The sequence below is a fragment of the Neofelis nebulosa genome, chromosome 10, assembly GCF_028018385.1.
Source record: "Neofelis nebulosa isolate mNeoNeb1 chromosome 10, mNeoNeb1.pri, whole genome shotgun sequence".
Taxonomy (NCBI): Eukaryota; Metazoa; Chordata; class Mammalia; order Carnivora; family Felidae; genus Neofelis; species Neofelis nebulosa.
The window spans coordinates 44,383,005-44,407,392 of record NC_080791.1 but is presented as its reverse complement, the minus strand read 5'-3'; the positions used below and the strand labels follow the sequence as shown (position 1 = coordinate 44,407,392).

Below are 24,388 nucleotides of genomic sequence, written 5' to 3'. Positions count from 1 at the left end.
TAAAAAAATCTCGCAAATCAGCTATTCAGCATTTTGAAGTTACAGGTTCAAACTGTATTGCTGTGAAAGGTCAAAACAATGTCCATGTGGTAATTTATCCAGGCTAATCTTTCTACAGGAGGAAATGGAAATTATGAACAATCAATATTCTGAGTGAGTCTAAAAATAATTTCACGTACAGAATCTAATTGCAAGATGACTGGGCAAGATGCAGCCTGTCACTGAATATTAAAGGTTAGGAAACTTTTTCTGCAAAGTAAATGTTTTGTCTTTGTGGGCCATACAGTCTCTATTTCAACTCAACTGATAAATTCCATTTATTGTAGCACAAAAGCAGGCATAGACGACACATAAACAGATGAGCATGGTGTACTTCAATAAAACTTTATTTACAAAAACAAGCAATAGGCTGGATTTGGCACATGGGTTATGGTTTATTAACCCGTGTTGTATACCATAACAAAACATACAGAAATATTTAGATACTCCATAAGCTATTGTGCCATTTAGCAGATAATATGAATGTCTATTTATCTTTATTTACCTTGTCTTTCTTCCTTCTGGTCTTATGCTTACCAAATCTTCAGAACTACCCCTTGAAGGTTTTACAGTTAACACTAAATTATTTCCATTTAATTTGTAATCACCAATGAATAAACACCTCAAATGTTCTAAACAGAGTAAACATGAGATTGACTGAAAAGACCAAGGCTGACTACTCCAGGTATATACACTGCCTGAAGTGTGGTAGTCTAGTACTTCAATAACTATTTGATGAATAATTTGATATCATTTTTCTTCCCCTAGGGCATTATACCTCAATAGCTAAACTTCTTTTATTTTTATTATATCTTCATTCTCTCTTTCACTGACTTATTTCCTGTAAGTGTGGTCAGAACTTACTTAACCTAAAAGTAACTTTTCAATGTCCTTAACTATCAGACATGCCCCTTAACTGCTTTTCATCACATACTTCTTCTTGCTCAGTTACCATTCTATTCTTTTAATCTACAAGCTTCTGTTTCCAGAAGGCCCAGGTGAAGGGCTAATCCTAATTTTCTTGTCTTTCCCTCAGTGCTTCTCTTCCTTGACCTCTCTTTTCCACTGACTACCACCTTGCATGACAGCTTGCTTTCTGGTTCTCTATCTTTCCCTGGCCCTGTTGTCCCTCATTCCCTACCTTTTCTTCTTCCTTTAGGCTTTTTTTTAATGTTTATTTTTGACAGAGAGAGAGACAGAGTACAAGCAGGAGGGGGCAGAGAGAGAGGGAGACTACAGAATCTAAAGCAGGCTCCAGGCTCCAAGCCATCTGCACAGAGCCCAATGCGGGGCTCGAAATCATGAGCCATCAGATTATGACCTGAGCTGAAGTTGGACACTCAACTGACTGAACCACTGGAGGGACCCCCCCCCTTACCCCCTTTATGCTTTCAAAGTATATCTTCAGTGTCTGTTCTTGGTCCACATTTATTTCCTCTGTATACTTTCCGGTTCAGTGACTTACCTACTCTAACAGCTCCAACTTTAGCTCTATTCAATTCACTCTGTATCTTCAGCCTTATTTCTCATTGTTGTAGACCAATGTTTTCTATCACTGGATAGATATCTCAAAACCAATAGGCTGCCAAATTAACCCATTGCCTTTTCTCTAAAACCATTCCCATTTTTCTATGCTTGACTTTCTAGTTACTAAGACTTGAAATTGCAGTTGTCTTGGACTTCTTTTTCTTCTCCAATCTGACCTCCAGTTGGTAGCCAGGGTTGATTAAGTATACCTATATATATATATATATAATGTTTCTCTCAAATACCTCCCCTGCTCCCTCTCCATTCTCACTGTTTCTTCTATAATGCAGGATTCTTGTTATCACTATCAGTGTCCTTACTTGTCTCTTCTTTCTCTATTCATGTTTATAACTACTCATGCATCTTTACCTACTATAGCCTAGTTTATGTCAACATCTTTGTCAAAATTATCCTGACTCCTGGTTAATAAAAATTAAGTTCAATGTGCTTAGTATGCCATTCAAAACTCTCCACAAATATGGCTTCAATTTATCATTTTGACTTTCTCTTTTATAATAACCATTTAAAGCAATGAACTCTAGATTATTCATTATTATTCCAGAACATTCTTCAATCGACCACTTCTATATCTTTCCTATTACTATTCCCTCTATGTAAGTGATCATTTTCCCACATCTCGCTCTGAAATCATATCCATTCTTCATGGTCCAATGTCTAACATTTTACTCAGAAGTAATCTCTCCCATTCTTTTATGTGAACTTATATAGCTCTGTTTTTTTTTCTTTCTTAATGAAATCATCACATTTTATATGATGTTGCTTATCTGTGCCTTGTGGTACTTTTCCTCAGCTAGACTATAATTCTTCTGGCAGTAAATGTGTGTTACTTATTTTTGCCCCACTGATATAAACTATTGCATTTGCAATAGTTTGACAAATATTTGTTAAGTTAATTAGGAATTAATGTGTTTTCCAACTGTTAACTATCTATCCCCAGGAGCATGTCCTTAAAAGGCTTACATGAGTACAAAGAGTGTGGATAAACATGACTCAACTGTCAATTGGTTCAATCAGTCCAATTACTAAGACAACTATAGGTCATACTATCAAAAGGAATTAATGACAGAAAAGTAAAAAAAATTTTTTTTGACATTAGAAGCTTACAATGTAAAAGGTAAGACAAGTATCTAAAAGTTTCAGAAATAGCCAATGACAGTGAACACTTTTGAATTTACAAAAAAATTTAAAAAACATGGACTTTATTTTACCTTTATCTGGCCTTTCTCACATGGTTCACTGCAAACGGATCTGATGATGTTGTTTTTCTTGGACCATACTTCATCATCATCCATTTTTAATTCTCCATTATCCCAGCTTCCAACATTAATATAATCAAAATAATCTTTTCCCATTTCCTTGAAATTCATTATTTCATACCTTAGGAACAAGAACATAATGATTATTCAGCTAAGAATATAAGTATTCAGCTATGAAAAAGCAATAGATTTCATTTCCCAAAAATGTATCTACTATCATATTAGTGACACTGGAATTTTCCATGACAGTATACTTAAAATAAGAAAAAAGCCTGTCTGCTTCACTTTCCTTTAAGAGACTGTTTTTTTTCTTTTTTTTTTTTTTTTTTTACCATCAAGCTTATACATGAAATAGAAGATAATCCCATGTGAGAAGGTGACTTGACCTCAGCAGGATGAAAAACAGTTTTGAAATAACTTCAAGAAGTTTAAACAAGTACTACTGTTAGACTTCTAAAAAAGATAGAAAGGTTTTTATCTCCATTCAAATAAAATGACAAAATTTTCCTTTACTAGCCAAGTAACAAATTTGGTAAATGTTTAATCTTGTCTTCAGCTGTAGGGAATGTGGGGATAATCTGGATAGGGACTGATTTTACCTTTATTATTTTACACTTTATCAGTGGCTAAATTGTTGTCTAAAGAGACTATCAGGAGTGGTATTTAAAATAAATTCTGAAAAGAATTTATGAGATGGGAAGATGGTGGCAGAGTAGGAGGATCTTAGGCTCGTCTCATCCCACAAATACAACTACATTAACTATCAAATCATCCTAAATACCCCAGGGATTAACCTGAAGACTGGCAGAAAAAACTCCACAAATAAGACAGAGAAGAGGCCACATTGAAGAAGGTAGGAGGTGTGGAGATGCATTCTGGGATAGAAATGGATCATAGCTGCTGTGGTGTGGTGGGAGGAGTCGCTGTTGTGGAGATGCGACAGACAGACTAACACATAGGGGAGTGCACAGGGAAAATGAAACCCCATAACAATTGGCTTGGAAAGTGAGAGGGGCTGAATTTCATGAGTTTTTGCAACCAGGGGGGCTTAAAGCCTGGGGTTCTAAAGGTCAGCAGACTTGGCTCCAGAAGGATAGAGGGGGCTACTCTTGGAGAGAAGGCAGGCAAACAACTCATGGACATGTAGCATGGAAACAGTGAGCTGAAGAGCGCCTGGGGCACACAGTGGAGAGGTATCTGCTCACTTTGGAGTGTGTCCCAGAGAGGCAACATTCACAGAGAGTCTCTTCCAGGAACAAAGGAAGTGGCAGGCACCCTTCCCCCATACCCCCCCTCAGCATAAACACAGAGCCACCTGTGGTAAGCAGCCCAACACTGACACTCACTACCTAACTTGCTTACACCAAGTCATTCCCCTGTAATCCAGTGGAACTGTCCTTCCCAGTCACCCTTGCCTAAATCCCAGCTTGGTGGTCCCCCTCCCCAAGAAGACTGGCCCAAACCCCTGCTGACACCCATCTCCTGACCCAGGAGTTTTGTGGGGCCTTGGTTCTGGAGGTAGTGGCAAAAGGTCTCATTTCACAAGCAGACCAGACCATACTTACTCAAAATGCACCACATTCAGGCTGGAAACCAAACACTGCCCACAACAGACAAAGATAACCTCTATAGATGATTGGCCTAAAGGATAAAGCATCCAGGGCACAATAGCAGAGCACTGGCAGCATACACTGGAGACACTCCTTGAAGTGCCAGTCCCTGAGGAACAGGGGCCACTATATTGTAGGGCACCATAAGACCTTTTCTTCATAAGACTATTACCCTCAAGAACAAGAGAAGTAGCTGAATTTCCTAACACAGAGAAGCAGGCACACAGACTTTGACAAAATGAGAAGACAGAGGATACAGGACAAGGTCATGGCCATAGATCTGAGTGAAACAGATAAAAGTAACATGCCTGGTACAGAATTTAAAGTAATGAAGATATTCACTGGATTTCAAAAAAAGAGTGGAAGACATGAATGAGACCCTTAACACAGAGATGAGGAATAGCATAGCAGAGATAAAAGGTTCAATAAACTAAAAGAGAGACACATTGATAGAGTGAATAGCAGACTGGGAGAAGCAGAGAAATGAATTAATGACCTAGAAGACAGAGTAATGGAAAGTGATCAAGCTGAACAAAAGAGAGAATGAAGATTTACGCAAAATGAGAATATACTTAGGGAAATCAGTGACTCCATCAAATGTAATAACACTCATATCATAGGGATCCCAGAAGAAAAGAGAGAAAAGGGGCCAGAAAATTTATTTGAAGAAATACTAGATGAAAACTTTCTAACCTGGGGAAGGAAACATCCAGATCCAGGAGGCACAGAGATCTCCCAACAAAATCAACAGAAGCAGATACACAACAACCACAAAACAAATAATAAAATGACAACAAATACATATCTATTAATAATTAAATGTAAATTGATTATGCACTCCAATCGAAAGGCATAGGGTGACAGAATGGATAAAAAAACAAGACCTGTCTGTATGCTGCCTGAAAGAGATTCTTTTTAGACTTAAAAACACCAAATTGAAAGTGAAGGGATGAAGAAACATTTATCATGCAAGTAGGTGTCAAAAGAAAACCAGGATAGCTAATACTTATATTGGACAAAATAATACTTAAAAAAAAAAGACTGTAAAAAAAGACAAAGAAGGGGACATATAATAATGAAGGGGAGAATCCAACAAAAAGATATAACAAGTGTAAATATTTATGCACTCAACAAAAAGCACCCAAATACATAAAACAATTAATAACAAACATAAGCAACTAATCTATGATAATACAATAATAGTAGGGGACTTTAACACCCCACTTACATCAATAGATCATCTAAACAGAAAACCAACAAGGAAACAATGGCTTTGAATGATACACTGTACTAGATGGATTTACCAGAGATATTCAGAACATTCCATCCTAAAAAAGAACACACATTCTTTTTAAATCCTCTCAGAATATTCTTGAGAATAGATAACATATTAGGCCACAAAACAAGCCTCAACAAATTCAAGAAAATCAAACTCATATCATGCCTAGTTTCTGACCACAACACTATGAAATTAGAAGTCAATCATAGGAACAGGTATGGAAAATTCACAAAAACATGGAGGTTAAATGAGATGCTACTAAACAATGAGTGGGCCAACCAGGAAATTAAAGAAGGAAATAAAAAGGTACATGGAAACAAATGAAAATGAAAACACAACATTCTAAAACCTTTGGGGTATAGCAGAAGCAGTTTTAAGAGGGAAGTTTATAGCAACATAGACCTACCTCAAGAAGGAAAAAGAATCTCAAATAAACATTCTTACACTGAAAGAGCTAAAAACAGAACAACAAACAAAATCTTAAACCAGCAGAAGGAAGGGAATAATAGAGATTAGAGCAGAATAAATGATGTAGAAACTAAAAATCAAAAGAACACGTCAATGAAACCTTGGCCTGGTTCTTTGAAAAAAAAAAATCAATGAAATCGATAAAACTCTAACCGAACTTGTCAAGAAAAAAAGGGAAAGGACTCAAACAAAATCACAAGGGAGAGAGGAGGAATAACAACCACTATAGAAATAAAAATAATTATAAGAGAATATTATGAAAACTAAATGCCAACAAATTGGACAACCTAGAAAGTGGATAAATTCCTAGAAACATATAAACTATGAAAACTGAAACAGGAAGAAATAGAAAATTTGAACAGATCAATAACCAGCATAGAAATTGAATCAGAAATCCAAAAATTCCCAACAAAGTCCAGGAAGAGATGACTTCACAGTGAATTCTACCAAATATTTAAAAAAGATTTAACCTATTCTTCTCAAACTATCCTGAAACATAGAAAAGGAAGGAAAACTTCCAAATTCATTCTATGAGGCCAGCACTACCTTGATACCAAAACCAGATAAAGGCACCACTAAAAAAGAGACCTACAGGCCAATATTTTTGATGATCATAGATGCAAAAATTCTCAACAAAACACTATCAAACCAAATTCAATAATACAGTAAAACAAACAAACAAAACCAAAAAAAAAAAAAAAAAACATTCACCATGATCAAGTGGGATATATTCCAGGATTGCAAGGGTGTTTCAATACTGCCAAATCAATCAATGTGATATATTTCACATCAATAAGAAAAAAGATAGGAACCATAAGATCATTTCAATAGATGCAGAAAAAGCATTTGACAAAGTACAACATCCATTCATGATAAAAATCCTCAACAAGGTAGGTTTAGAGGGAACATACCTCAATATAATAAAGGCCATATATGAAAAACCCATAGCTAACATCATCCTTAATGGGGAAAAACTGAGAACTTTTCCCGTAATGTCAGGAACAAGACAAGGATGTCTACTATCACCACTTAAAAAAAATTATGGGGCACCTGGGTGGCTCAGTTGGTTAAGCATCAGACTCTTGGTATCAGCTTAGATGACGGTCTTGGGGTTGTGAGATTGAGCCCCATGTAGGGCTCTGCTCTAGGCATGGAGCCTGCTTGAGATTCTTTCTCTTTCTGCCCTTCCCTCACTCTCATGCATGTGGACTTTCTAAATAAACAAACAAATAAATATCATTTCTAAAAATATATTTATCTAAACAATCACTACAGCCAACATAGGGCTCAAACTCATGACCCCAAAATCAAGAGCTGCATGCTCTACCAAATGAGCCAGCAAGGTGCCCCTTACCACTTTTATTCAACATAGTACTAGAAGTCCTAGCCACAGCAATTAGACAATAACAATAACAAAAATTCATCCATGTCAGTAAGGAAGAAGTAAAACTTTCACTATTTGCAGATGACATTATAGTTTATATAGAAAACCTGAAAGACGCCACCAGAAAGCTTCTAGAACTGATAAACAAATTTAGTAAAGTCTCAGGATACAAAGTTAATGTACAGAAATGTGTTGCATTTCTACACACCAATAATGAAGCATCAGGAAGAGAAATTAAGAAAGCAAACCCATTATGATTGCACCCAAAATAATCACTTCTTTGGTTAGGCTTATTCCTAACCAAAGAAGTGAAAGACCTTTACTCTGAAAAGTATAAATCACTGATGAAAGAAATTGAATATGACACAGAGAAATGCAAAGACATTCCATGCTCATGGGTTGGAAGAACAAATATTGTTAAAATGTCCATATTACCTAAAGCAATGTATACATTTAATGCAATTTAATGCAATTAAATTATACATTTAATGCAATGTATAATGGTCAAAATACCAACAGCATTTTTCACAGAACTGGAAGAAACTATTCTAAAATTTGTATGGAACCACAAAAGACTGTGAATAGCCAAAGCAATCTTGAAAAAGAAAGGCAAACTTGGAGGTGTTACAATTCTGGATTTCAAGTTATATTACAAAGCTATAGTGATCAAAATGGTATGGTACTAGCACAAAGATAGACACATAGGTCAACAGAACAGAATAGAAAACCCAGAAATAAACCCACAACTATATGGTTAATTAATCTTTGACAAAGAAGGAAAGAATATTCAATGGGAAAAAGAGTCTGTTCAACAAATGGTGTTGGGAAAACTGGACAGCTACATGCAAAAGAAAGAAAGATGAACCAGAACCACTTTATTATAGAAAACACAAAAATAAATTAAAAATTTATTAAAGACCTAAATGTAAGATCTGAAACCATAAAAATCGTAGAAGAGAACATAGTCAATAACCTCTTTGACATCAACCGTAGCAACTTTTTTCTAGATATGTCTCCTGAGGCAAGGGAAACAACTCTGGGACTTAATCAAAATGAAAAGCTTCTGCACAGTGAAGAAAACCATTAACAAAACTAAAAGGCAACCTTCAGAATGGGAAAATATTTGTCAATGACATATCTGACAAAGGGTTACTATCCAAAATCTATAAAGAACTTATAAAACTCAACACCCCCCAAAATAAATAATCCAATTAAAAATGGGCAGAAGACATGAACAGACATTTCTCCAAAAAAGACATGCAGATGGCCAACAGGCACATGAAAAGATGTTCATCATCACTTACTATCAAGGAAGTGTAAGTAAAAACTACAAAGACATATCACTTCATACCTGTCAAAGTAGCTAAAATCAACACAAGAAACAACAGGTATTGGTGAAGATGTGGAGAAAAGGGAACCCTCTTGCACTGTTGGCGGGAATGCAAACTGGGGTAGCTGCTGTGTAAAAGAGTAGGGAGGTCCCTCAAATGTTTAAAAATAGAGCTACCCTACAATCCAGTAATCACACTACTGAGTATTTACGCAAAGAATACAAAAACACTAATTCAAAGGGATACATGCACCCCTATGTTTATAGCATTGTTACTTACAACAGCTAAGATATGGAAGCAGCCCATGTGTCAATCATTTGATGAATGGACAAATAAGATAATTTCTTATTAAATAATAAGAAGAATAATAAGAATTCCATTCATCAAATAATACTATATATAATACTAATATATTAACTATATATGTATATATAATGGAATATTACTCAGCCATCAAAAGAATGAAATCTTGCCATTTGCAATGAGCTAGAGAGTATAATGATATGCAAAATATGACAGAGAAAGACAAATACCACATGATTTCACTCATATGTGGAATTTGAGAAACAAAAAAAAAAAAAAAAAAAAAAAAAAAACACACCAAAGAGGAAAATAAAGGGAGAGAGGGAGAGATAAATCAAGAAACAGACTCTCAGTTGTAGAGAACTGATGGTTACCAGGGGGAAATGGATGGGAGGATGGGTCCTTGATCCTTGTTGGGGATCAAGGAGTGCACTTGGGATGAGCACTGAGTGATGTATGAAATTGTTGAATCATTATATTGTACATCTGAAAATAATATAACACTGTATGTTAACTAACTGGAATTAAAATAAAAAACAAAATAAAATAAGTGTGAAAATAGCTTCTAAAGCACTGTAAAAATGCTAGAAGATAGGAGTACCTTGTGAGTTCTCAGCCTTTATTAGCTATTGTTCTCATTTTGAGTATGGGGATAGAGATGTAAAGAGGCAAAATTAATGTGATTATTTACAAGGTTTTTCTTGTGTGTAAGAACATTTCCAGAGAAGCATTTTTGAAATAATTTTCTAGTGTCAGGACAGTGGATAAACAATACCATCACTTTATTGGCTCATGTAGATGTAAACTGTGGGTATGTCTTAGGTATACAGTGTCTTCACATAGTACCCTATGTGTTTTCCTCCTAGGACTTAAATGATTGGCAGATGGGCTCTTACACGTGATCCCTTCATCCTTTCATGCTCAGCTTATTTTAGCTATCTGCAAATTGACATGGATGGGAAACTTTCTAGCTTTTGGATTCCAGTGACAGATTGACATACTCAGACCAATGCTCAGTAAGGAAATGTTCAGAACAAATATGAAATCAGTCTGTTTGGATGTACATTGTAAAATAATACCATTCTGTTTTTACTCCCAATCACAATTTTTTTTTTTTACTGTAGTGTCTTTTTCAGAATTTTAATTCATTCTTAAATTTTGTTCACTGTTTAGTAGCTTAAGGATTATCCTAAAGTGTTTTATCTGAAGTAAGCAACAATTTTGAGTAACTGTCGAAAGTCCACTTCTAAACCCAAAGTACCAATCTATAGAATACAAAACTGAGTCCTAAACCATTCCACTCGGTCACATTTGTCCAGTGGCTACTAAGAATACAGTGAGTTGAGATATTAGAAAATAGAGCACTAAGGTTAAAAAAGAAACTCCTGGGGCGCCTGGGTGGCTCAGTCGGTTTGGCGTCCGACTTCGGCTCAGGTCATGATCTCACCGTTCGTGAGTTCGAGCCCCGCGTCGGGCTCTGTGCTGACAGCTCAGAGCCTGGAGCCTGCTTCGGATCTGTGTCTCCCTCTCTCTCTGCTCCTACCCTGCTCATGCTCTGTCTCTCTCTGTCTCAAAAATAAATAAAAACATTAAAAATTAAAAAAAAAAGAAACTCCTATATTATGTCACTGACTACTTCAAATATATGGGCTTCTGAGACTTCAAAAGGTACTCCGTGTGAGCAAATACTCTGTGAGCCAATAACCTTTGGACATTCTAGGCTTGGAAAAATAAAGAATTATCGGTGTCAGGAAGCTTCTTTCTTTGCTGCTACTGATTTGAAGAGATATGAGGGTTTCATTGCTCACCCCATTTGAGGCATCAACCCATTCCTACCAATTCTTAGCTCTGATAAGGTCTAGTACACACTTTTCATTTTACAGATAATGGAACCAAAGCTTGGTGAGGTTGTTGAGTGGTACCAGACTGCAGAGTATACAAGTGGCAGAGCAAACCTAAACTCAGCCTTTAGACTTCCAGTCTGCTGTTCTTCTCCATTAGAATGTGCCATAACTATTTGATAGAGCGGAGAATCAACCCTCGTTGCTTCCCTTTCACAAAAATCTGTTTTATGTAGGAGAATGGTAAACCATGAAGAGATCCAGTTTTTGAAAAATAAATATGAAAACTGCATAGAATGGAAAATGTTATATTTGACAGGGAAGTGACTTCAAGAAAAGTTAAACCTTAAATTTGGTTCAAACCTGTCAACCTGTTTTAACTATGTTAGAGAGAATGAATCCTCCCCATGCAATTATTAGCCTCCAGATTTCTGGTAATTATTTCTTATCTGTAAGACAAACACAGATATATTATCATTAGTAGTTGTAGTGATGAAAATATAACATTACTGTAAAAATCTTTGCTAGCAGTATATTAGAAAAAAATTAGGTAAAAATAATTCTCCAAGAAAAAAAAATTTTGCCTTCACTTATCAATTGATATGAGTTCTTTCAATTTTCAGAGATAGGATATAGATTTTATTCTCCATCAAAAGTGAGAGAAGAATTAATTAGCTAAGAATTGAAACACATAATAGCTTTCTGCAATTGTTTCCCATTATTTCATTCCCTCTATTTCTCCCTGTCTTGCTCTCTTGCTGTCTTTCATGAGCCTCTTGGTTTCTACATCTCTGTGCTCCTGAAACGTCTTTCTCATCACTGTGTGCGATGGGTGTGATCTGTCTTCTGCAATATCTCTCTTCTTTCTCCTTTCTCTCTGCCTTCCCTCATCTCTCTTCCTTAACTGACAACAATTTACAGTTGAAATATACTGATATTTTTATTTTTAAATATTTTTTGAGAGAGAGAGAGAGAGAGAGAGAGAGAGAGAACACACGTACACAAGCAGGCAAGCAGGTAAGGGGCAGAGAGAGGGAGACACAGAATCCAAAGCAGACTCCAGGCTCTGAACTATCAGCACAGAGCCCGATATCATGACCTGAGCTGAAGTCAGATGCTTAACCGACTGAGCCACCAGGCGCCCCACTAACATTTTAAAAAATGAATTTTATATAGCATTCAAAAACAAAATAAAACATGAAATGTGTTCTAACCAAAAAGAAAAAAAAAAGTCCTATCAAAGCCCTAAGTAGAAACTAGAGGCAGGCAGGGTTCAGTTTAACAGAAAAAAAGAACTTTCTAAGCAGTTATAAGTCCCTGAAAATTGGAGCAGTCTTCCTTCCTCAGAAGATAGTGAGGTATTGTTTACCCAAGAGGCTGAAGCAAGGTTGTCAGGGGAACTGCAACATTGTAAGGGGAACTGATTGTACAGAATATTAGATGTCTATAGCTCCTCAGATCAGCTCAGTATATAATTCTAAGGTGTGTGTTTTTTAAAAGTTTAATTCTTAAAAATGTGATAAATTGTCTGTTGGTTAACAAAATGGACACTCCACACACAAGTCCATGCAACAAAGTGATTATAATGATCTGTGAATTTGGGGTTGGATTATCAGAGATTAAACAGAGACCACAGGGTTGCTTTGACGAAATCCTTTAATAAATAATAATGAGATCTTTTTTCAGGATATACATAAAACCATTTCACATGTAACATAAAGAAAATGGAGGGGGTGTAAATTAAGTTACATTCTTCTCATTTGAATTTAATGATTGTGCCTGGCAATTGTATATTGTCCTTGCTCTGTTACTAACTGACTGCATGGGAATGGGCATGCCTCTTCCTTTCTCTGAGACTGTTTTTTCACCCCAGAGAGAGTTAGGAAGTTGAAACAAATCATCTCTATGGACCCTCCGTGGACAGAGCCACATATTAAGAACCATTGTGCAAACCAGCTCAGTATCTTCAAATTTCTAGTGTTCTAGTCTTTTTTTTTCTTTGTCACATCTGTCCATGTGTTCTTCTTTTCTTACCTTTTGGATTAATCAAAAATTTTAAAGTAGTCTTCTGTTGGTTTTTTAGCTATTCCTCTTGCTAAGGGATTAAATATGCACTCTATCTTATTCTACTTAAAGTTAATGTGTCACTTAATGTAGATAAGAAACTTGCCATTGTATAATTCTATACCCCCTTTCTTTATGCCATGTTGCCAAATACTTTACACAGCCATGCTTATAAATATCACAATATATTGTTAAAATTTTTGCTTTAAATAGTCAGTTGTACTTAGTCTGATGTTGACTCCATGTTTCCTCTGCCCATTTATGTTCAGTCCCAGGCAGTGGCAAGTCCTCATAAACCTTAGTTCTCAATGGTCTCCATATAAGGGTCAGAAGACTTTGGCTGTAAAGGTACAGTTAATATTTCAGGCTTTGTGAGATGGTCTCTGTTGAAACTACTCAATACTTCCAGTGTAGTGTGAAAGCAGCCATAGACATTATCTAAGTAAGTGAGGCTGACTGTATTCCAATAAAACCTGATTTACAAAAATAGACAGCAGACTCAATTTGGCCTGAAGACCACAGTTTGCTGACCTGTGATCTATACCATTGGTGGTAAGTAGTCCAGGTCTGTATTTCTTATCTATAATTCTGAAAACCTTAGAGCTCTGAAAATTATGTTATTTTATAACTCACTTGGCAACAAAACATTACCCAATCTGAACTCATCTGGTGATAGAACTTGACCTGCACTGTAATGGGGCTATTTATAGCCTATGTATCATACTTTGTGTGAATATTTGTATGTTTTGCTACATATAGCCTATGTATCACACTTTGTGTGAATATTTGTGTGTTTTGCTACAGAAATATTAATATGTTAATTAAAGCCTGCTCCACAGCATGCTGGTGGTACTATATGATTATGTTACCTTTTATAAATCTAAAAATCCTGAATTCTGTAACATACCTGGTCCCAAAGGTTTCATTAAAGAATTGTGGACTAATAGTAGTCTGATTAGATTTGAGGTTTAGAAGCAGCGGTTGAAGTGAATTCTCCAGTAGTCCCCAAGTGTGTTTGCCAGAGTGAGCTACCTGTCTCTGCTTTCTTTGTTTAGGATCTTCCTCTTGTGACTCTGGCATTTTAGGGGACTGCCTAGTCACCCCCAGGGCTCCTCTGGTTCATTTCTCAGTTTGGAATGTCTTTGATCAAACAGAGCCATAACTTTTACTCCACAGAAATAACAACAGAATGTCTCCCAATACATTTCTCAAAAAACAGTGGGTTTTAAATTTTGATCCTGGTTGATTAATTGGCAGGCTACTGTGTAATGCTAGGAATGAAGTCCAGGAGACTGAATTTGAATCTTGAGCTATCATGTATTAGACTGTATCTTTGGGGAAGTAATTTAATCTTTGTAAGCTTCATTTTGTGAGCCTGGAGTGGGAAAAGAGAATGATAACATTACCTCATAGGATTAAAATGTAGAGGACTTAGCTAAGTGTTTGGCTCAGAACACATGTTCAGTTAATATTAGTTTAGTTATTTTGTAAATAGAACTGGATTAATTGGAAAAATAAAAAGTTAGAAACCATCCTCCTGAATCTGGCTCATGACCTCAGAGTCCAATTCAGATTTATTTATTAATGGGTTACTGTAATACCAAACCTTTATAATTTTGTAACTCTGGAATCTCTAAACAATTGTGAATTCTTGGAAACTGTTTGCAAAATTTTATGTATATTGTAATTTAGAGAACATCTATAAATTTCATTTGAGTCTTAACAGAGATTTGTGTTCTAAAAAAGGTTAAGAACCAATGTCATAAGTGTACCCTATTGCAGAAAATTTGGAGGATTATGAATGAGACAGTGATGTTCTGTCTGATCCATTAAGCTTTTCCATTGGAATAGAGCTGAGACATTTCTTCACTATCTGCTTTGTGGAACTGGCTTGAAAACTCTGAATATTGGAGCTGTAGTCATCAAAGTTGAGGAACAAGTCCTAAGCTGATGTTGGTGCGATTGGTATGCTCATAAGAATAGTAAATACATGTGCAGATATCAGTGACTAGCCCTTGACCTGAGGCTACAGACTGAGCTCATTGGTTGACCTGCCCTATGAAGCCTTACAACAAACATGAAGTTTTCTTTGGCCCTAATAGAATGCTTGTATTCCCTACTCCCCATGGATATACTGAATAGCCAAAAAGAAGAAAACTATATATGAAAAGTCAGCTTTTCTTGGCAAAGTGCCTGCTTGGAACAATATTCTTCAAGCCTCTAGAATGGAGAAAATATATAGCTTGGCTCTTGGCTGCATGATTTGGAACTAACTGTCACTTCGAAGCTCAGCTTATGAGATGGTAACAGCTGCAGTCAGGGACAAGCTCCAGCTCACCTCAGTAATGTGGAAACAAGCTAGAACCAAGGTGGCTGGTACATGTGTGGGCACATGGGGTGTGAGTCATGGAGTCATGAAACCTTCTCTTGGCAGGATCAGCTGCAGAGTGTAAAGACACCATGTCAAGCATAAACTGTTGCTGGAAGAATACTTGGGATTTTACAGTGGGAGACCAGAGGACCCTGACTGTGCCAATGTAAGGCAGAGTGAAGACCTCACCCTGCTACAACTCTGAATATCATTTTAACAACATTATCCCTCATGGATTAAAAGTCTCATGTGTACAGTCACTTAAGGATTTTGAGTCTGAGATAGATGTGAATAGTGGTAAGTTCTAGGTACCTAATGAGTTCTCTGGAGGCTGACCTATAATTAACAGTAAGTTTATATTTCTCAGGCTCCTTTATAAATAATGAAAGGTAGAATTTCAGAGGAAAAGGCAATTTAGTCCTCGAGAAAGGAGAAAGTCCTCCAGCTACAGGATAATAAAATAAAATGACTTATAACTTACTATAGGTACAGAAAACAATGTAACAGCACCTCAGCCCCATTTCTGAATTACCACAAATGGAACCATTCATGTTTCAGAAGAGTTCTATGACCCCAAAAGAGAGCAGAATACAGAGAATAACAGAAAACACGTACAGAGAAACCACAGGGCTGGCTTTTGATTTGCTACAATAACATGAGGCTCCTGTCTCTAAGTGCAGGTCTCTGAAATATGATGGTTCCAAGAGTCTGTTGTCAGCATCAGTAATGTACCTGGCTACAGAAAATGGGGCTTCCCCTCTCTATCTTTCATCACTTTCTGGTGTCAGAACTGGCCAAATATGACCAGTAAGCTGAGATAACTACAAAAGACAGAAACAGACACCTTAGGATCAAGAGATGATTGTTCAGGTGCTATTGTCTGGAAGAGAATCAGAACAGTACCTTCCTGGAGAGTCTCCATTTTCATCAAATAGGATCATATCTCCAGAAACCCCAGTAAAATTGGTTTTCATCAGGGAGTCCAAAAGTTTCCGTCCATCAATTGGCTTCATTGCATCACAGAGGCCTGCATAGCCTGGACAGAGGGACATCTGCATGTTGTGGAGCCCATAGGCCATGGAATAGATAGCATTGATCACAAATCCCATTTTGGAATCTTGAACGTGATGTGTTCTCAGAGTCAGAGAACCTGTTGAGAAACAAATATGGATTAACTATGAGATTTAATTCTGCTATAGCTATATCCATGGATTCTGAATAACTTGAGCATTCACTGAGCAATTTATCAGAGTTAGAACCAGAGTAAATACAAAGATAGAGGTCCCAAATTCGTATGTCTAATAATTGTCTTCTATTTCCAGTTTTTTTCCCCCAAAAAAACCTTGAAGAAAGACCCGAATCCCCAACAGTACCAAGATTCACTTCCTCTATTACCAATCCTGGAGATGGATGCAGGAAAGCACTGTATTTCTGTATCATAAACTTATTTTAAGGACAGATTAATCTCCTTAATACTCAGTTATGATAATATTACCTCCTTGGTTTAGAAATCCACAACAAATCTCCAGCTTCCAAACCAGTAAGTCATAGCTAAACAAACTATATTTTCTACCATCTTGTCTCAACTTACCTGCTTGGATTTATCATGCACCCCTTGCAACCTCAAAGCATATGCTCTCCATAAACTGGCCTATTTGGAAATTCTAAAATATAACATTTATACTCCATTAATCAATTAATTGTTAGAGTCTGAACATAAAAAAATGGTAGACGATCTAGGGACAAAACAATGATAAATTGGGCATGGATTTGGCACTTAAGAAGAACTTGTTCAATAATAGAGATAAATTATGTAACCACAGCAAAAGGTGGAAGGTGATAAATTTGTAACACATGTCGAGTTACCCTTCCAATGGACAGCTCTTGGGAAAGTTTCATTAAAGAACTAACATTTGTTATAGGTTATTGATGCAGTATGGAATGAGTGTCTGTTACTTATGACTGCTCACAACTTGCTGGGAGCAAGGGACATATGTGGCACAAGATAAACCTGATGCTTGCCCTAGAGTCAAGAAGGCACGTGAGCATCTCAGCAAGCCACTGCAGTGTGGTTTGGTAAGTCCTGAGGCAGGACTGAGTCAGGAGGGGCATCAGATCCAGAGACTCACTGAGGCTGAGCATTATGGCTGAGTATCAGCTGGATGAAGAGTGGAGGGAAGTGTGTTTGAAGGTTCATAGATGAGATAGAGCATGCTGTGTTTGGGAAACTTTAAGAAGGTTGGAATGTTCAGAACATGATATGGGAGATGAGAGAATGGGGAGAGGTAGAGAAGTAGAGGAGGGAAGGGCTGCTTAAACCACATTGGGATTGGTGTACTTTATGATGTACTTTATCTTAAGATCACTGGGATCCCTTGCAGTGTTTAGGTAGGGGCATGATCAGATTTCTATTTTAGGAAGACTGATCTGGCTACAGCATGGAGAAAGATTAAAAGGGCTACAGGAGTGGAGCCAGAAAGACCTATGAAGAAGTGATGCAATGATCCCCATGATAGCTGAAGGTGGCCTTGCCTAGGTAGAGGCCATGGTTATGGGCAGAAGTGTTCAGGAGGCAGAATCTACTACCAGGGCTGGTAACTGAAGAATGGGGAAGATTGAGGCACATAGGGAGAACATGGAAAGAAGGCAAAAGTGACAACTGAAATAAAGACAGAGCTTGTCATTTGGGAAAAAGTTTTCTGTAAGAGAGATAGAAAGGAATTTTCTAAAGGTAGCATGATTTTTCATGACTTTTTAAACTGTAGAGGCATATTACCCCCTTCTTGATTGCTGGCCCAAATGCTGATACTTTCCCTGAGCAGAGAAACCAAGAAAACAGCACAACTCATCCTGACATAAGTTTAAGATGAGGAATCCCATTTCCATTTAAGGACTAAGCACTGGACCCAGGCTTAGTAATCAGTTCTCATAATTTTCTTCTCTACATAGGCTCGCTTCATACTTCCCCAACCCTGCCGACCCCCCTCCACTCTAAACTCCATGCTACTAGGTATTTTTTTTTTAATTTTTTTTTTTATTTATTTTTGGGACAGAGAGAGGCAGAGCATGAACGGGGGAGGGGCAGAGAGAGAGGGAGACACAGAATCGGAAACAGGCTCCAGGCTCCGAGCCATCAGCCCAGAGCCCGACGCGGGGCTCGAACTCACTGACCGTGAGATCGTGACCTGGCTGAAGTCGGACGCTTAACCGACTGCGCCACCCAGGCGCCCCCATGCTACTAGGTATTAAGTCAAATATTTCTGGGTCGCTTTTCCCTCTTCTTTCCTTCATACCTTCTCAACTCTTATTTTTTCTACCGTTAATAATTAAACTACTTCATACCAATCTACTTCTACTGGGTTTTTTTTTTTTTTTTTTTTTTTTTACTTAAAAAAGATTTTTTTTTATTTTTTTTTTAATTTTTTATATATATTAAGTTTATTGTCAAATTAGTTTCCATACAACACCCAGTGCTCATCCCAAAAGGTGCCCTCCTCAATACCCATCACCCACCCTCCCCTCCCTCCCACCCCCCATCAACCCTCAGTTTGTTCTCAGTTTTTGACAGTCTCTTATGCTTTGGCTCTCTCCCACTCTAACCTTTTTTTTTTTCCTTCCCCTCCCCCATGGGTTTCTGTTAAGTTTCTCAAGATCCACCTAAGAGTGAAAACATATGGTATCTGTCTTTTTCTGTATGGCTTATTTCACTTAGCATCACATTCTCCAGTTCCATCCACGTTGCTACAAAGGGCCATATTTCATTGTTTCTCATTGCCATGTAGTACTCCATTGTGTATATAAACCACAATTTATTTATCCATTCATCAGTTGACGGACATTTAGGTTCTTTCCATAATTTGGCTATTGTTGAACATGCTGCTATAAACATTGGGGTACAAGTGCCCCTATGCATCAGTACTCCTGTATCCCTTGGGTAAATTCCTAGCAGTGCTATTGCTGGGTCATAGGGTAGGTCTATTTTTAATTTTCTGAGGAACCTCCACACTGCTTTCCAGAGTGGCTGCACCAATTTGCATTCCCACCAACAGTGCAAGAGGGTTCCCGTTTCTCCACATCCTCTCCAGCATCTATAGTCTCCTGATTTGTTCATTTTGGCCACTCTGACTGGCGTGAGGTGGTATCTGAGTGTGGTTTTGATTTGTATTTCCCTGATGAGGAGCGACGTTGAGCACCTTTTCATGTGCCTGTTGGCCATCCGGATGTCTTCTTTAGAGACGTGTCTATTCATGTTTTCTGCCCATTTCTTCACTGGGTTATTTGTTTTTCAGGTGTGAAGTTTGGTGAGCTCTTTATAGATTTTGGATACTAGCCCTTTGTCCGATATGTCATTTGCAAATATCTTTTCCCATTCCGTTGGTTGCCTTTTAGTTTTGTTGGTTGTTCTACTGGGTTTAATATACATCGTCTTCTTCCAGATTATAACAATAGTCTTTAAACTGTTTTTATTTTCTATCTTTGCCCTTCTTCCCCTACTCCAGCCAATTTTAAACCCAACAGCCATAGAAATTCCCTTAAAATGTAGATCATATCACGACACTCCTCTGATCAAACTTTTCAGTGGCATTTATTACTGAAAATAAAAGCCACAGTCCTTGCAATGACTTTCAGAGACATACAAGAACTTGACTCATGGCACCCTACCCCTCATGCTTCTGACTCCATCTCCTAACACTCTTGATTTGAATTATTCCTCTCTGGCCACACTCACCTCCTTGCTGATTCTCAAATATTCAGGTGTGCCCCTGCCTCTGGGCCCTTGTATTTGCTGTTCCTTCTACCCAGAAGGCTCTGCCACAGAGGTCTTCAGAACCTGCTCCCTCCTAAGTGCAGGTCTTTGTTCAAATATCATCCTCTCTGTGAGACCTTGGGACACCCTGGCTACATCTCATCTCTGTCCCACTCTCCACACATACTCCCGGTGGGTCTCCTTTCCCAACAGTAGTTTTCTCCTTACCACTATCTAAAATATTATGTATTTGCCTTGTTTATCGCCTAAAACATCTATCCATTAAAATGTAACCTCTGTGAAGCCAGGGATTTTTTTGCCTGTTTCCTTTACTACTCAGTGCTTAGAATAGTGCCTAGCACAGAGTGGGTCCTCAAAAAATATTTGTTGAGTAAATTAAAGAACTGTCCCTTCTAACTCTCCTTTCTATTTTCTTTTCCTTCCTGACCCTACCAACACTATTTCTATCCATTCTCAAAGGCTCCAAGAGGACTTCCTTCACGAAGACAGCCATGATTATAGATACTAAAATTAACCTTGCTTTTTCAAACTTCCTACCACTTTCTCTATATCTATCTCAGGCACCCTGCACAACATACTATAGAAATGTGGGCATACTTAGGGGGGGGAGAATTTGGAACATCTGGTCCCCACGTCAGTCCATCTCCTACCTTCCTCCATTTAACTCCCTAAATGGATGTGTCTTACTCACACATCAGCTCAGCCTCCTAACCCTTATCGGAGGTCAGCAATAGTTGCTTTTGTGGCTACTAGATAGGTGGTGGTTTGAGTCTCATTTTGTTTTTTCCTCTTATGAGCAGGAGAGGGAGATGTAAATTCTTGCTTTATGTCTTACTAGCTCTGTGACTTGGGCAAGTTACTTAAATTCTCTAAGATTCAGTTTAATCACCTGTTAAATGGCGACAAGTCACAAATACCTTGCACAGAGGCTGGCACAAGATAGATGCTTCATAAATAGTAACTGTACCAAAATGTAAATCATAAAGCCCTTTAGCCACCATGTTTTGTGGTCATCACTTTGGAAAACAAAAGCAAGCCAAAGGTCTGGCCTAATATGATGCTCAGTAGAGCTCTCAGGCAGTCATGTTTCAGGTTTCCTTCCTGATTTTTCTTTCTGCCTTGTCTACAATAGACAGCAACTGGCACAAAGGCAACATTTGAGGCTTATTCATTTGTAAATCAAATGACAGTGCTTAGGGCATGGTTACTGAACTGTTTGTTGAACTGAATGGGGGCAAGAATGAAAATTTGCATTTGTTTGGCACTTTTCAAAATAATTTTTGCGTGTATCAGTGATGTGCATCAATACCTGTATTCACACTGCAGAGATAAAGAAACTGAGGTGTAGACAATTTAAGTAGATTTTCCAAGGCTTACGTGGATATAAAAATCAAAAATAGACAAGAATTTCTAACACTAAGATCGGTGCCCTTTTTGCTATACTATATTGCTTTCTCTAGAAATACTCCCTGCACGATATTACTGTATCACCTCTAAAAATTATTCTACTTAAGAGATAAAGTGAGGGAAAACAAACTGGTAACAAGATTGAATCCTTCCTGGAAAGTGCTATGTTTCTGTTCCTTCCAATAATGTCCGCTAACGCTGCCCAAAATCTGGGCCCAGGAATGCACAAAAGGAGCTGACCAAAAAAAAGCAGGAGCTCAGAAACCAAAGGACTCATGTGTCTGTGCACAGTCTGTTGTATCATTTGTTGTTACTGAGCATCTTCAAACACCTGACCTACGTGGGCAGCATTAGGCTCTTACAGAAGTTCCTGGTAACTATTTTTCCTTGTCACCCAAACTACCAGAAACTGCAAATTCAAAAAACAAACAAAACCTGCAGAAGAAAACCAATGTAAATTTAACCTTTGTAATATCTCCTTAAGTCCGTTTGATGAGTAATTTTTAAAGAAGGATATCTTAATCTGTTTTAGCATTCAGGATGCAACAGGGGGGCAATTAAGAGAAATTCACATTTAAATTCTGCCTACACCACCTCACCTACATACCAGCCTTTCCCTCCATCAGAAGCAGCAGCTCCAGGCTAAGTTATCACCTTTAGGTAGCTGAGAGAGCTCTTTTGAAATGTGTGACAACAAAATAAATACTTTAAAAATGCTTCAATTTCATAAAACTCAAGGAGGTTTAGGAGCTGTTTCCTTCCACTGTAGAGGAAGAAACTAAGGAAATCAAGATGACCCGTCAGTAGCTGGCAAGCCTAGCTTTTTGTGCACAGGGTAGTGGTAGCTGTATTTAAAAGCAATTAACGCAATAGCTTTAGTATTTGTATATGGGGGTGCGAATTTGGTTAATTAGGTAATTCTCCTGCCTCTTACCTCTTACCTCTTCAGGCTTAGATCTCTGTCTATCTCTACCTGTTCCCTAACTCTACACACATCAGAAGGGGGTGAAACCCGCAAAATACCTTACTTTGTGTTAGAGAGTATACGTCAGCTACTAACAATAGCAGAGCATAAAGAATGGGAGTACAGATTCTGGAACCAGGCAGCAGGTTAGGATCACAGCGGTGCCATGTACTAGCTGTGTGACTTTGGCCTAGGTCATTAACCTCTCTGTGCCTGAAAAAAAATGGGTTTAATAGTAATATCTAAGCAATTGATTTATACAGGGATTAGCTGAGTTTATATTTATAAAGCACTTGATAAAGTAAAATGGTTTATGTTACTTGGCCCCTGATCCAAGTTCTGTTACAAATGATCTGGCTTGTTTCTTCATATGCAGAATATAAAGATCTGGAAGATGTATGTTCACAAGTAGAGGCATTTGCCAGAGCAAATGTGCCTAGTGTGTTTTTGAGGAATAACAAGAAAGGCCAGAATTGTGAGTAAGGTTAAGACAAGGAGGGTAATGAGATAAGGGATGCCCAGTATAGGACTTTGGAGTGCTTTTATCAGAGATGTCACGATATCCTTTCCATTTTAAAAAATTTATTTTGAGGATGAAGATTGAATGAGGGTGGGAAAACCGAGGGAGTGTGGAAATAGGAAGCTAACAGAAGATGGTGCCTTAGTTTAGGATAGGATTCTAAGTATATTTTGGAAGCAGGGAGAATAGGATGTGTTAATGGGTTGGATGTGAGGTATTAAGAAAAAAGAAGAATCACGGATTAGTCCAGGTTTTCATTTTAAGCAACTTGATGGTTTAGTGTACATTTGAGGTGTGAGAAATAGGTTGGTGGGGATGGGGAATCACAAGTGCTGTGCCACACATTGAACGGGGAGATCAGTCAGTGGCCGATGTGACCGACCAGGCAACAGACACTGGTGGCTTAGATGAGGGTGAGAAGCATTCAGATTCAGGACACATGTTGAAAACAGAACTGACATGACCAGATGACAGACTGGATCTATCTCAGGTATCAGACTCCTTTTTGAGTTCCTGGTGCTGCACTATTTTATCAGCTGTACAGTGTTTCCTTGTGTGGATATGGCATGATTTATTTTTTATTAGTTCCAGAATGTCTTATAATTTCTTGCTTGGGTTACTGCAATAGCCTCCTAACAGATCTTACTGCCTCTAATCTTGTTCTGCTGGAATCTATATATTCCCAGTGTAGATATATAAAGAGTGGTCTTTCTAAAGCACAAAACTGATTTTATTAGTCTCCTTTTAAAACCATTAAGTTGATAACCAAATTATACTCCAAATACCTTGTCCCAACTTTCCAGACCTTTCTTTTCTGCCCTTGATTTACCCCTCAATTCTGATCCATGATACTGTATAATACCACATATTCGAAACTTCTTGTAGTCACATTGTAAACTCTTCTCCCTTGTATCCAGGCCTCTGTGCATTTCGCTCTATATATGTGGGACATACTCTCTTGCAGATTCTCCATTTATTATTTTGTGTGTGTCTAAGACTCACGTCTTCTCAGAAATTGGTCGTGACCCTCCTCCAGTTTAGAATTAAGGTTTTGCTCTATTCGCCCACAGCACTGATGCTAGCATTTATCACACACTGAACACCCTATACACAAGTTGCCTATTTGCCTATGTCTTTGGTCTAGACTTAAAGCTCTGCTTTGTCCTCTTGTAGCACTGGTGGTAACCTTTGGCTGGTTTCTAGTACACTGTAGACTCCTCAATGACAGAGATTCT

The 24,388-nt window shown here is 37.8% G+C and overlaps 1 protein-coding gene across 4 annotated transcripts in view; it reads right to left on the bottom strand.

Moving 5' to 3' along the window:
• Positions 1-24,388, bottom strand: part of GRM5 (glutamate metabotropic receptor 5) — a 532,631-nt gene that overhangs the window by 86,196 nt on the left and 422,047 nt on the right. For all 4 annotated transcript variants that reach the window (XM_058687529.1, XM_058687528.1, XM_058687531.1 and 1 more), the window contains exons 5-6: positions 16,398-16,644; positions 2,796-2,964 (exon numbers count right to left, since the gene is read on the bottom strand). In XM_058687529.1, coding sequence (XP_058543512.1) covers positions 2,796-2,964; positions 16,398-16,644 — 416 coding nt within the window. The remainder of the gene's footprint in view (positions 1-2,795; positions 2,965-16,397; positions 16,645-24,388) is intronic.